A 13,168-nucleotide genomic window follows, 5' to 3' on the forward strand; every position below is an offset into this window, starting at 1 on the left:
ATCTTCATAATTTTCTTTTGTGCTTGTGGTGTAGTGTGCTAAATAGAAACTGATCTCATATGCATTAAATAGGAGCAATCTGTTTATAGTTATTTTCCCTCCCAAAGAGCTCCACCCTCTTGGATGCAAATTGGAATCAAAACGTCAGTGAAAATACAATTTTCTCCCTACAACAACATATTTTCTTAATTTTCCTGAGGTTTGGCATTAAGGAGCTGGCCAATTCTATTGATTGCTAGCCAGCCATTGTTGGAGAAGAGTATTAATCAACAAACAACTTGTTTCACAGTGTCAGATCACTAGTGCTCCCTGCAATAGGTTAGAGGGCTTTGGCTTCAGCACATAGTCTAGGCTAGTGATCCGATGAAGAACTAAAGAAATGTTGCGCTGTTAGACAACATGGTAAAAGATGGTTTATCAACAATACATGTAGTGAGATTTCCGGAAGGGATTTGTTCATGTGCATATCAAAGATCATCATGGAAAATAAAACCTTATGGAATAGGGGATGGCATATTGGCACAGCTAGAAGATTGACTGGCTAATATTGAGCAGAAAGTGAGTGCAAAGGGTCATTTTAAAGCTAGTGAGATGTAACAATTAGTGCATCACACAATTGTTTAAAATTATTATTTAAAATTTATAGAAATTATTTAGATGAAGGCTCAGAAGATATGGTTGCCAAATTGCTCATGACACAACAATAGATTAGATTAGATTTCCTACAGTGTGGAAACGGGCCCTTCGGCCCAACAAGTCCACACCAACCCTACGAAGAGTAACCCACCCAGACCCATTTCCCTCTGACTAATGCACCTAACACTATGGGCAATTTAGCATGGCCAATTCACCTGGCCCGCACATCTTTGGACTGTGGGAAGAAACCGGAGCACTCGCAGTAAACCCATACAGACACAGGGAGAATGTGCAAACTCCACACAGTCATCTGAGATTAGATAACTTATAGTGTGGAAACAGGCCCTTCGGCCCAACAAGTCCACACCGACCCGCCGAAGCGTAACCCACCCATTCCCCTACATTTAACCCTTTTACCTAACACTACGGGCAATTTAGCATGGCCAATTCACCTGACGTGCACATCTTTGGACTGTGGGAGGAAACCGGAGAACCCGGAGGAACCCATGCAGACACGGGGAGAATGTGCAAACTCCACACAGTCAGTCGCCTGAGTCGGGAATTGAACCCGGGTCTCTGGCGCTGTGAGGCAGCAGTGCTAACCACTGTGCCACCATGCCGCCCCTCGGTAGGAAAATAAATTGAGAAAAGGACACAGAGGCTACAAAAACATATTGAGAGGTGAATGGCAGATGGTGCAAAATGTGGGAAAATGTGAATTTGTCTGTTTTGGCAGGAAGAATAAAAAGGTGTATTATCTAAATGGTGAGAGGTTGCAGAGCGTGGAGATGCAGAAAGACCTGGGGTGTCCTCGCACGTGAATCACATAAGGTTAGTATGCAGGTTTACTAAGTAATTAGGAAAGCTAGTAGAATGGTATCATTGATTGTGAGGGAAATTGAATACAGGCAAAGAGAAGTTACGCTTCAGTTACACAGAGCATTAGTGTTCCTCCTGGAATACCATGTACGATATTAGTCACTGTACTTATAGAAATATGTTCGGAGACAGTTCGGAAACAGTTTGAAACTAATCTGGAACAGGTGAATTGTGTGAAACAAATGAAATCCTGAGTGATCTTGATAGAGTCAATGTGGGGAGGATGTTTCCTCTTATGGAAAAATCTAGAAATAGGTTTAAAAATTAGGCGTTGCCCATTTAAAATGGCAATGAGGTAAAATATTTCTTGTGGGAAGTTGAAAGTTTTTGGAACTCTCTTCCTGAAAAGGCAGTAGAAGCAGAATCTTAGAGCAGGTGTACATAGATTTTTGATAAGCAACAGTGTAGGTAGGAATTTGTATTTGAGAATAAAATCAGATCTTATTGAATGGCACAGCTGGCTGGAAAGGCTGAATGGTCCACGCCTGCTTCTGATTGCTCTGTTCAAATATCAAACAATGAACTTTTAATGTTCTCCTCCTGGATAACATTTTCATTCTGCTGGCACTACCAAAAGAAGACTACATTAGGGAAAATGCAACTTAACTAGGCCATTTAACCCCTCAAGCCTGTTCTGCTGTTCAATGAGATTGTGGCTGATCTTTGGCCAAACTCCATATACCTGCTTTTGGCCTGAATCCCTGCTGTTGGGAAAATGTTGCCTTAATGTAATAACGTTATTTCCTTATTAAAAAATTGTCTACCTCAGATTCAAAATTAGCAACTGATATTTGAGAACAACCGTGCACCCCAATATTTTGCAAAATAGTAATTTCAATACTAAATCATTGTGCAAAGCACTTTCAGAGATTTCAACATAAGACCCAATGCAAATGCAAATAATGAGGTGCACTCATGAGATGTCTGAATTTTTGTTTGCTTCCTGGAATCTAATTTTCTCCCCTAGTATTTTGTTTCAACCAATAAATTGTGCATAATTAATTTATCTCCCTAGACTACTTTATCTGCCGCTAATGTTGCAAATTCAGATAGGAGAGTCAGTACAAGTTTCCTTACTCCTTTGCTAAATGCAACCACATCATGTAGCTATACAAGAGGTGTGCCTATCTTTGTAGCCTGTATTGACCTGCTCTGTGCCAGGCAAGAGTTATAGGAACATAAAGTAGTTCCATTCATAGATCATTGATGATGACTGTCCATGTGAATGCAGTGGCACACATAATAACTGGCTGAATGTAGATTTTTAATGAGTAGAGCAACAGAAAAGAATAAAACTTCAAGAAATTGCTTTTGTGTGCACTGTTAATTGTTTAAAATTCACTTGTTGTTTGACTACATTTTTCACCTTACCGTTTCATTTATACCTCTGCTTCTCTTTCAAGTTCTTTACCTCTTCCAAAGTAATACAGGCTCTCTATCTCCCTTGGAACTGATGTGTGCAAGGCTATTACACCACATGACATCTTTATGTTAACAGCACAATATTTCCCTTTGTGAATGAAAATATCCAGACATATAATTGGCTATGCAAATCTGAACCGTCTGATCAGATGCCCTGATTTTCACAGAGCTGCTGCCCCTGTTTCAAGGATCCCTAAGCCAGCCAGCAAAGATAGTACCAAATACAACGAGTTGCAATCTGCAGGAACATTCCAAACAAACTGCAAAATGACGACAGCTGGACAACCCGTGTGGTTAACCAATATATACTTATACAGGGAAAGCACATCACTTCACAGAAATGCATATGATCCATAATGAACCCATTATTTAAGAATAAAATGGGAACCTCCAGAATTATGATCATATGGAATAATTATTTCATGCTAACTTGTGAATCTGGTACATAACTGCCAAAACATTGGATTTGAAAAAAGTTGATTTAATTCAGGAAAAGCGACATAGCTTCAGTTCAGTGTTCGATTTTTGTAATGTATATTTTACATTTCACTAATATTTATAAGCTGGTTGTTATCAGCAGGTGTATTAACAGTTCCACCACTGTTTCCTTATCCTCCTGAAAACGCTTACTTCTGAATTAGGTTCAGTTGAGACTTCCCCCAAAACCTGTTCTCATTGTGAGCTGAGAGGGCTTTTGCAGATACCTTGACTGCACTGGGACAAGAAGGCTATACTAGGCAAACTTCAACTGACATCCACACATGCTTCCAGTAACAGTTGCTAAGATAGTGATCAGAAGCAGGCGTCCATGTTGAAATACTGTCTCAAACCCACGGCATCCAATTGTGGCCACTGTACTCAAAGACTAGACCAGCTGAGGATTTGACCCTTGAACCTTCCGGGTTTTCTAAGATTCAAGTAATTGCTGTTAGAACTAGCTGAAAAACTGAGAGTCTTTTCCTATAATAAGAAAACAAAATTACAAAAAGTGGCCATGAAAACATGACTTATTTCAAGTTAATTCTGGTGCCCACTACCTGCAGGAGAATAAGCAGACTGCCACAGAAATCTTGAGCTGTATTTATGAACTGCAAATGATCTACATCAGCTCCTTTGTTATCAATTCACCTCTCCTAATTTAATGAAATTGTATATTTATACAAACTTACTTTTAGATCAATAAATTACTAGAATAACCCATTTAAGAGTTACTTCGAAGATCTCCTGATAATTCAAGGTACCATGAATTATCGTGATGCTCAGTCACACAGAACTGGGATGATCAAGGGTTTAATTTCTTGATCTGTCATATTAAACCAATGCAAAATGTCAGTGTCTCCTAAAGAGCAGGCAGGAAGAGTTGGATATTGTTCAGAATCCTGATTACTTTCTCGTGAACCCTGCTGAAAACTGTACCTTTGTAAGCAGCAAGGGATAATAGCCTCTGCTTTGTTCATGATAGCTCTGTGGTTGAACAGTCTCACCTTGCCTTTCACAACATATAGGAGCACTGTTAGCACCCACAGAAATGTCTCACACTATTAGGAAGCAAGACTTAGGTGAGAAAAATCTGGTGTTAGCAGGAATAAGAGAGGGAGGGAGAAATCTACCCCTTTACACAGCGACATTAAGGCAGTTGCAAACATTTGCCTATTTTACAGTAAATATCCTAATGAAGGACACAATAAATTATTCAAATCGTATAATGACAAGTCGACTGAATAAAGCCCATTAACATCATGTTATATTCATTTTATAATGAGACCAAAAAGTTGCAAATGTACTATGCAATGCTAAATTATCTCCTCTGTCTTGCTGCTATGGTGAGGACCAGTTATGATTATTGTGGTTTTGGTTAAACAAAGAAAGGCATTAACATACTGGTTTAGTGTCATGGTTAGGTCAGAGTGCTTGCCAAGTATGTCAGATGCTTTTGATAAGGTCATTACATTACAGGCCGGCATTAGACATTGCCAGGAATAACAGATTTGGTTACATTTCTGGTGGTGAACTGTTGTAATTGTAATAGCCTCCACTCAGAATACTCTGGTTGTGTTATTGGTATTCCAGAGTAAAGTTTATTCTTAGTTTTGAAATAGCCTTTTTTGACTTGACTCTTGCTATATTGCTGTATCCTCTGAAATTTCAAAAGGACTTTCTCCAAAGAACAAAGCCTCTCAGCCCCACAGTATCCCTTTTCTAAGATTCCTTGGAAATGCCTCTGGGAAAGGAGGAACAGAAGTGGGCACGCTTCCCATTACTGTTGACTATCCAGCACTTTTGGGTGAAGGTACATTTGTGTGGAATGTCAGGTAAGAACAGGAATTAGAATGGGTTATGATGTTTTTCGTGGTTCAACAGCCAATTGCCACAGAGGTTTATGAATGAAGAATAACTCCATGAGAGTGGTACAAGAATGCTGCCACTGTTAACTATGCAACAGTACTCCCAATATGATTCAGGAGAGGACAGTTCTGCTCTAGAACAGGAACTAGGATTGGGTAAGATCGAGGGCAGTAAATATCATGTCTGAAGATCAGGCCCATGTAGCATCACCCTCAGTTTCTATTCAGATTGTTGCTTTACTTTAAAGATCGCACATGGTCAGTATACTGCAAACGATGACTGTTAACAGGACACAAATACACATTTTCAAAAAGAATCTAAAGATTTACTAGTTACCCTTCGTGTTTGATACTGAGAGTTGAACTCATCGCCAATCCTTCGCAGTTCTCGTCCGATCCATACTTCGGGTTGAACATCCATAGGCACTGATGAAGAGTCTTCCTGTATTCCAGATTGGTGTATCCCTTCTGTGCCTGCAAAATTAATAATTTAAAAATTCAGGGCTCACGGATATGGGAAAATAATGGTCTAGCAGCTAAATGTGCACTGAATTCCCTTTCATGTATGAACCTATAGCTAAATGTAAAACACATCAAACTACTTGAGCTAAAACCTTGTTCACAAAAAATATTGCCAGAGGCTTTTCTAATATCAGAACATTTTTACATGTAAGGGCTCAACAAAAAGCAAGATTTTTACTTTTTTTTAAGGTCCTGTAGTTCTGGTGAGGTCCTGTCACTGGAATAGTGATCCAGAGACCCAGACTAATGTCCCAGGACAGATGGCAACTGGTGCAACCTGAATTCAATTAATTCTTGAATTTCAATTCTGGAATTGAAAACTAGTCTTAGTAATGACGACCATGAAACTTGCTGTTGTAAAAGCCCATCTGGATTAGGGAAGGAAATCTCAGTGACTTACATGTGACTGTTGACCCACAGCAACATGATTATCTCTTAACCCCTGAAATGGCAAAGGAAGCCACTTAGTTCAAGGGCAGTTAGAAATGAGCAACAAAATCTGACCTTATTGTTAACAGTCACATGCCACAGAACTACAAAATTATTTCGTAAAACATTGCAATTTCTGAAATGCTTTTATGCCATCTAAGTAGAAGAGAATATATGTATCAGGCACCATAAATTATGTGAATTACACAACAACGTATAATCCAAGAAATGTGCTTTTTATTTGCTTTGACGTTTCTACTTATAGTTGGGAATAGGATTTCAATAACCAAGAATGAACCGCCTTGCACTCATCAATTATGACACACACTCCCTCTGCTCTTGTTTGGCATAACAAATTTATTATAGAGTGTTAGATTCAAACAGCACTGAAACAAACCCTTCAGTCCAACTCATCCATACTGACCAAGTTTCTGAAATTAAGCTAGTCCATTCGCCTCTGGTTTGCCCATATCCTTCAAAACGTTTCTTATTCATGTACCTATCTAAATGTCTTTTAAATGTTGCAACCATATCTGTAGCTACCACTTCTTCTGGCAATTCATTCCACGTACAAACTACCCTGTGTGTGAAAACACTGCCTTTAAAGTTCCTTTTAAACCTTTCCCCTCGCAGCTTAAAGTTATGCCCTCTAAACCCACCATTTTTCCAGTTCCCAGCACACTGGCCCAGATCAATAATTCCTGATGCATTGAAGTCAAGCCCTCAACCTATCCAATTTGGTACTCAATGGAAGGTGCAAAGTGTTTCACTGTAGATTCCTGTATATTTGCTGGGTAGACCATAACCATTGTAATCTGTCTGGCAGTAAACTGACTTAAGGCTATAATATATTGTCAAGTTAGGTTGATCAGCCTGTCCGACATGTGAAAAACTCTTATTGCCCAAATCCCATCCTGTATCAAGTCCCCTCCATGCCGGCTCTATGTTGCATTCCAGTTTGCCAATGCTTTGAGCTTGAAATTCCCCCCTTTCTATTCAATTCCCTCCATGGCCTCATCAACTCCCCATCTCCATAATCTCCTCCAGCCGGATGACCGCCCTGCAGTGTTGGCCTTTTGTGCATTCTCTACTTCTCTCACTCCACCAGTGATGGCTTTGACTTTAGCTGTCTAGTCCTGAAGCCCTGCAAATTCTTCCTTTGCCTTTCTGTCTCTATTGCCTGTGAAATTGTCTTTAAAAAGCTGTCACTTTGACCAAGGACACCTGTCCTGATTTCTTTCTTTGGCTCTGTGTGAACTTTTGTTTATGTTCCAGTGAATTGCTTTGAAATGTTTCATTACATTTAAGAAAGTAACATAAATACAAGTTTTTAAAGGATTCAAAATATGCTCCACTTTACTAATAAGGTAGCACTGTACTACTAACAACTGAAATATATAAGTGTTGCGAACATGACAGTTAACAATTATTAACAAATTCCCAAAATAACAACACAGTATGTACCTCATTTTGCTATTATTCCAACATGCAGTCAGTGTCATTGCAAACAGAACACTGCTGAGTGGCAAAAGGGAATGAGCAGCAATTCTGATTATTTATAAAAAAAGGCATCATGTAGCGATGAGTACTGTTTGATATTAATTACTCTAGTATAATAGTGGTTGGAAGGCTTTTAGTCCTTAACATTAGTTTATTATTACTAAAAAGAAAGTTAAACTTGAACAAATAAATGCACACTTTAATTAGGTACACACTAGTTTAAAAAAATGCAAAATCCTTCCACAGGTACAGTAGGTTAATGTGTTGGTTACTGGACTGCTTTGTAGCTTTCAGAACATGCAGAAGCTTTCTACTGCACAGTTACAAGATCCTTTGTAACAGATAAAGATTTCATTCAAGAAAATCTACTCTCTATATTACTGAACTAAGTATCAACAATGGTGTTTTAGCTCCACTGCATGGAACAGTCAGCCGCAGACTGCAGCATATAAAATTAGAAGGTGAAACTTTAAACTGGATAGAAGTGATAAGAAAGTAAAAAACATAAACGGTTAACAATTCTGGCAGTTTGTGATTTTGCAGACAATACTATTAAATAAGATTGCTCTCATTGTTGCATTGTGCACTCCAATTGCTCTGTGGTGATCGTCTATGACTGAAAATGTTTGCTCATGAGGATGTTGAATCAGTACAGATGTGTGGAAGTACAAACAGCCACAGCAAGCAAAGGAAAATTATCTTTTTAGTCAATCTACCAGAAGTCTGCTCTTGGTTTAAAATTTCATTTTCATACGAAAGAAGCTGTTTGAGTACTGTAATTTCGGGTAGACCTGTGCAAGAAAACTGCCTTAAATTATAGTGCTGCACGCAGGTTCAAATTCGCCTGAGCAAAACAAAAGAACTGGTTACTGTTAGCCCTAAGGCAATCAAATTAGAGCAGAATTAATTTGGGTAACACAGGCTTTGGCTGAACCTGGGTGTGCAATCAGCAAAACAAGAGTTAAAATTTATCACTTGATCCATGTACTTCAGATGTTAACAGTTTTCCCATCCATGCTGACTTTGTAACATAAAGTAATGCAGAAAATTAATACTGTGGTTAAGTGGTTAATAGTGAAATTAAAGTGGGGCTTTCAGAAAGGCCAAGAAGTAAAGTAGATAAACTTTTTTTTTCTTGCCTGAAAATAGCTAACTGAATGAGTGAGAAAAAAAGTACATGCATCATTTAATATGTGGTGTTATGCTGTTTTGCACAGACTTACATTCATCAGCTCCAGATGTGAGGAGAGAGGATGAGGTATAATACGCTCATAAAATGATTTTTTTTATTTGCATCATTTTTAAATGCACAACTGTCAAATGGAGGGAGGGATCGCCTGCAAAATGAATCATCAAGTAAGCCATCATTTCTGTGCTTTAAGCCACAGTAATTGGTATTCTTCAATCTATCTGACAGTGTCACAGAATAAAGCAGCTTTTTAAAAAGATAACCAAATGTTTTGCTTCTCTAGTCTAAGTGATGGTTTTAAAAGGTCCCTTTGCTTAATGATCGTTTAACAGGAAAATGACGGCCTGGTGGTATTACTGCTCAACTGTTAATCCAAAGACTCAGTTAATATTCTGGGAACCCGGCTTTGAATTTCGTCACAGAAGCTGGAGGAATTTGATTTCAATAAAAATAATCTAGAATTAAGAGTCTAATTAATATTGTTGGGAAAACCTATCTGGATCACTAATGTCCTTCAGAGAGGGAGTCTGCCATCCTTACCTGGTCTGGCCTACATGTGAAGTCAGACCCGCAGCAATGTGAATGACTCTTAACAGGCCTCTGGGCAATTCAGGATGGGCAATAAATGCTGGCCTAGCCAGAGCTGCCTTCACCCCAGGTTTGAAGTTAAAAAAGGGATTAGTATATTTAGTAAAACCTTCTAATAAAAAAACCTGGATGAATGGCATTATTTGCAGCTTTCCATGCCAGATTGGAACATTGCTTTTCAATGTAGGTTTATCGCAAGTACATTTTGAATTAACACTGATTATCTATCATTATTATTAGTTGTCATAGTAACTAGAATTATTGATTTTAAAGTATATTATTTTAAGGCCAAAACTTGCGTAAAACTTGATCTCTGTAACAGAATTCCCAAGGTTCAAAAAAGTGCTATCACTGAAGGTGAAGTTTAAGTGGGTGATAATGATCCCTTCATAATATGTTATTGATAAATTTTAGCAGGCAAACCATATGAACCATAAGGTAGAAAAAAATGTAGGGGTCCTGAACAGTAATTAAGAAAGAATGCATCCTTTTCATTTAGTTTCATTCAAAAAATTTGTTTTGTTTTACTCAAATGATTATTAAGTCAAAAGTGACTAATGACAGGTAATAATCCAAACCATGCAACTTCAATAGTTGCAAAGCAAATGCACTCTTACCATAAATGTTGTACACTTGCAGAGCATAAGAGCACTCAGACAGCATTGACCCTTACCCCAATTATCATATGGCAAACTTCAAGATCTACTAGGATAGTTAGAGCTGGAGACTATTCCTGGGTTTCTCTTCATCTGGGCAAAGAAAAATCCAACACAACTGCAAAGGCTTTTAAATAATCATATGAAATATGAAAATAAATGCTTGCACTGAGCAAGAAATGCAACATTTCAGTGTTGTGCTTCCTTTAAAAATACAGTGAAGAATGAACCTGATGCAATACTGAGTTTAACAATCTTCCAGTTTGTAACTCAGAGCAAAGTTTTCCAGTACTTAATATTGATCATTTGATCTGCTGCAAAATAGATTTGTATATTTCCATGCTCTGCTTATGATATGATTCATTACTGGTAAGATTCTAACAATGCATTGGAATAGAATGGCCCAAGGATTCATCCAAATTTCTCCTTCAGGCCCCATCATCTTAATTTGGAGATGTTGTGGGTGTCAAAGAGTACTTTAACTAACCATGCCTGTCAGGCCAAAAACAACTTTTTCTGATATCAAGATACACTGGAATGCCCAGGGAGAATGATTTAAAAACAACAAGGACAGGACTTGAGAAGAAGCTCGTTTATTAAAATGGAGGCAGCACTCTCTTGAACGCCACCATTCTGGATTGTGTTGTATTATGAGAAGTAGACAATCAGCCAACCTTTCTTTTCACTACCACCAAATGTATTAAACCCTTGTTTTCCTTCCACCAACTGTTTTTATATACAGTTGCAATACAATTGCAAACTAATTAGTCTAAAGAAAATAATTGCATTCTTCATTCTATGCATAGTTGTAGTTGAAAAGTTATGAATGTGAATTAACAAATCAAATCTAACCACCTACAACACAACACAAACGGCCAACAAAAGCAGCCTAATGTTGAGACACGGCAGATGGACGAGATGGTGGCCTTGTCTACCTTGCACAGTCACACCCATATTTTGACTCCATCACAACCTTTTCCTGGGTCCCTTCACTAATGAAAAAATACCTTACTGTCAGCAAGTACTGCGATCATTCAAAGGACTCAAGTTCGCAATCTGTTCTGTTTTTGTGTTTTTTTTATCATGCCTTCTCCACCTGGATCATTTCAAGGATGTTGTTTTGATTACAAATTCAAACACGTACCAAGCTTGGGAGATTTGCATTAGAGATCATCTTTGCGACAAGTGGAACTTAAGTGTTATACATTATTGGATTTAAACACAAAGCAAAGTCATCTTTTGACCAGAATTCTATCATTGATCCAGAATATGGGACATTTTTTTTGGATGAACCTTTTATTTTACTGTTATTACAAATATATGGTGACCAAGATTCTAGCTGATTTTGTCTTGAAAATAATGCGTCCTCTGTATCATTCATCTGATTTATTAAGCTCATTTCCACGGTTCTTTCAGCATCAGTGTAAACATGAAACTTTAGCCATTTGCATTTGTTACTTGAAATGCTAAATGTAAACTTTCATAAATAGTTGTAAAGCTTCTAGACATTTTTTCAAAGAGAAACACTGTTGAGTAAGCATTGTAACTTATTTTAGATACAAGAAAAGGCATTATAACTTCCAAATAATCAATAACTTTCATCAGTCTTTTAAGTGCACACCATGCAGACAGCTCTAATTAAATAAAAGAGTCATCTAATTTAGAGACTTGTTGCTGTGAATTATTTTCATCTCCATGGTATCAGTATAAATCTAAGTGACAAAAACAAAAGCAACATGATTTAACTTTTTGAATTCAACCAGCAAAATGTTTATTTTAAAAAGAAACAAGTACTGCAGATGCTGGAAGTTTAAAACAAAACAGAAATTGCTAGGGAAACTCAGCAGGTCTGGCAGCATCTGCAGAAAGAGAATCAATGTTTTGGGTCCAGTGACATCAGTTTGGACGAAGGGTCAGCGGACGCAAAACATTGAATCTGCTTTCTCTCCACGGGTGCTGCTCAACCTGCAGGGTTGCTGTAGCAATTCCTTTCTTTTGTAGCAGAATTTCTAGCTGCCTTTCTGTGTGACACGAAAGAAGTAGGCTCTTACCACGATTCTGTAAAAGCTGTGCTTGTGCCAAGGCGTGCTGTGTATGGTAGATGGCTTGGCAGGTTGGGCTTGGAGTCTGTGTAGACTTGTCGCAGCTTGTGGGCTTAGTTATCTGTCCACTGTCTGTGTCAAGAGAATAGTATCCACTGGACAACCTGCTGGATCTCGAAGATGGGGTAACAGAGGAGTGTGATCCACGCAAAAAATTGACATTGAAAAGTGGACACGTCGTAACGAAGTTTGGAGACAACTGGATGCTTTCGCACCTTGAGCTAGGAGAAGATTGCTCATAAAGCTCACCTCTTGACATGCTTGTGATGCTAAGTCTGGAATATGGATGATGTTTGGTTCCCAGTCAGATCTGCTTTCAATCCTATGGAACACAAAGTAGTTGCATTTTTTCCTAACAAGAAAAGAAAAAAAGTTCTCAAGTCATAAAAAGTATTATTAAAGTTTTTAGATTTGTCAATCAATGATTTTTTTTAATGTTGCATTCCTTTTTATTGCCTAGTCACAAATACATAGAAACAAAATACTGAACAATAGCAAGTCATAATTCAAGTATCCTAATCTTTCAGCCCTGTTAATTTTGCTGCCATTTTCAAAGTTTTGTTTTAAAAGCATTGTACATTATATATGTGCAAATGCTGAATGGCTTTTGTTGCCTAGGTTATACAGTTACTCATGAAGGTAGCCACTTTGGTTAAAGATAAGATTCTGTTGGGTAAACAAGTCCAACATTTTCAATTGACTGTCAATAGATACTTTCTCAGTTTAAAAAATTACAGTTCCTATTCTCAGTTTTTGTGGGGATTAAAATAGCAAGCTGTGCACCAGGATTGTCAAGGGCCGAGAGAAGGTAATCCAAATTGCTCCAGCACTACACCTATAGTTGATCCTGGCATAAAGTCAATTGTACACACTGATCAAGTTAACTGCTTTCAGTGAATC

At 38.0% G+C, this 13,168-nt stretch overlaps 1 protein-coding gene and 1 long non-coding RNA gene across 9 annotated transcripts in view; one reads left to right on the forward strand and one right to left on the reverse strand.

The window, feature by feature from the left end:
* LOC140457857 (uncharacterized) overlaps positions 1–13,168 on the forward strand; it is a 560,696-nt gene that overhangs the window by 462,102 nt on the left and 85,426 nt on the right. For 2 of the 6 annotated variants that reach the window (XR_011953380.1, XR_011953385.1), the window contains one exon: positions 1,373–3,154. The exons of the other annotated variants lie outside the window; for them this stretch is intronic. This is a non-coding gene — a long non-coding RNA (uncharacterized lncRNA). Of the gene's footprint in view, positions 1–1,372; positions 3,155–13,168 lie in introns of those variants that run through there. 6 annotated transcript variants of the gene reach the window in all.
* The window catches only part of bcl2l11 (BCL2 like 11), a 48,237-nt gene that overhangs the window by 27,735 nt on the left and 7,334 nt on the right, over positions 1–13,168 (reverse strand). For all 3 annotated transcript variants that reach the window (XM_072551491.1, XM_072551510.1, XM_072551500.1), the window contains exons 2-3: positions 12,218–12,620; positions 5,620–5,756 (exon numbers count right to left, since the gene is read on the reverse strand). In XM_072551491.1, coding sequence (XP_072407592.1) covers positions 5,620–5,756; positions 12,218–12,527 — 447 coding nt within the window. In that variant the 5' untranslated portion in view covers positions 12,528–12,620. The remainder of the gene's footprint in view (positions 1–5,619; positions 5,757–12,217; positions 12,621–13,168) is intronic.

The sequence above is a fragment of the Chiloscyllium punctatum genome, chromosome 3 (genome assembly GCF_047496795.1).
Source record: "Chiloscyllium punctatum isolate Juve2018m chromosome 3, sChiPun1.3, whole genome shotgun sequence".
In the NCBI taxonomy this organism is placed as follows: domain Eukaryota; kingdom Metazoa; phylum Chordata; class Chondrichthyes; order Orectolobiformes; family Hemiscylliidae; genus Chiloscyllium; species Chiloscyllium punctatum.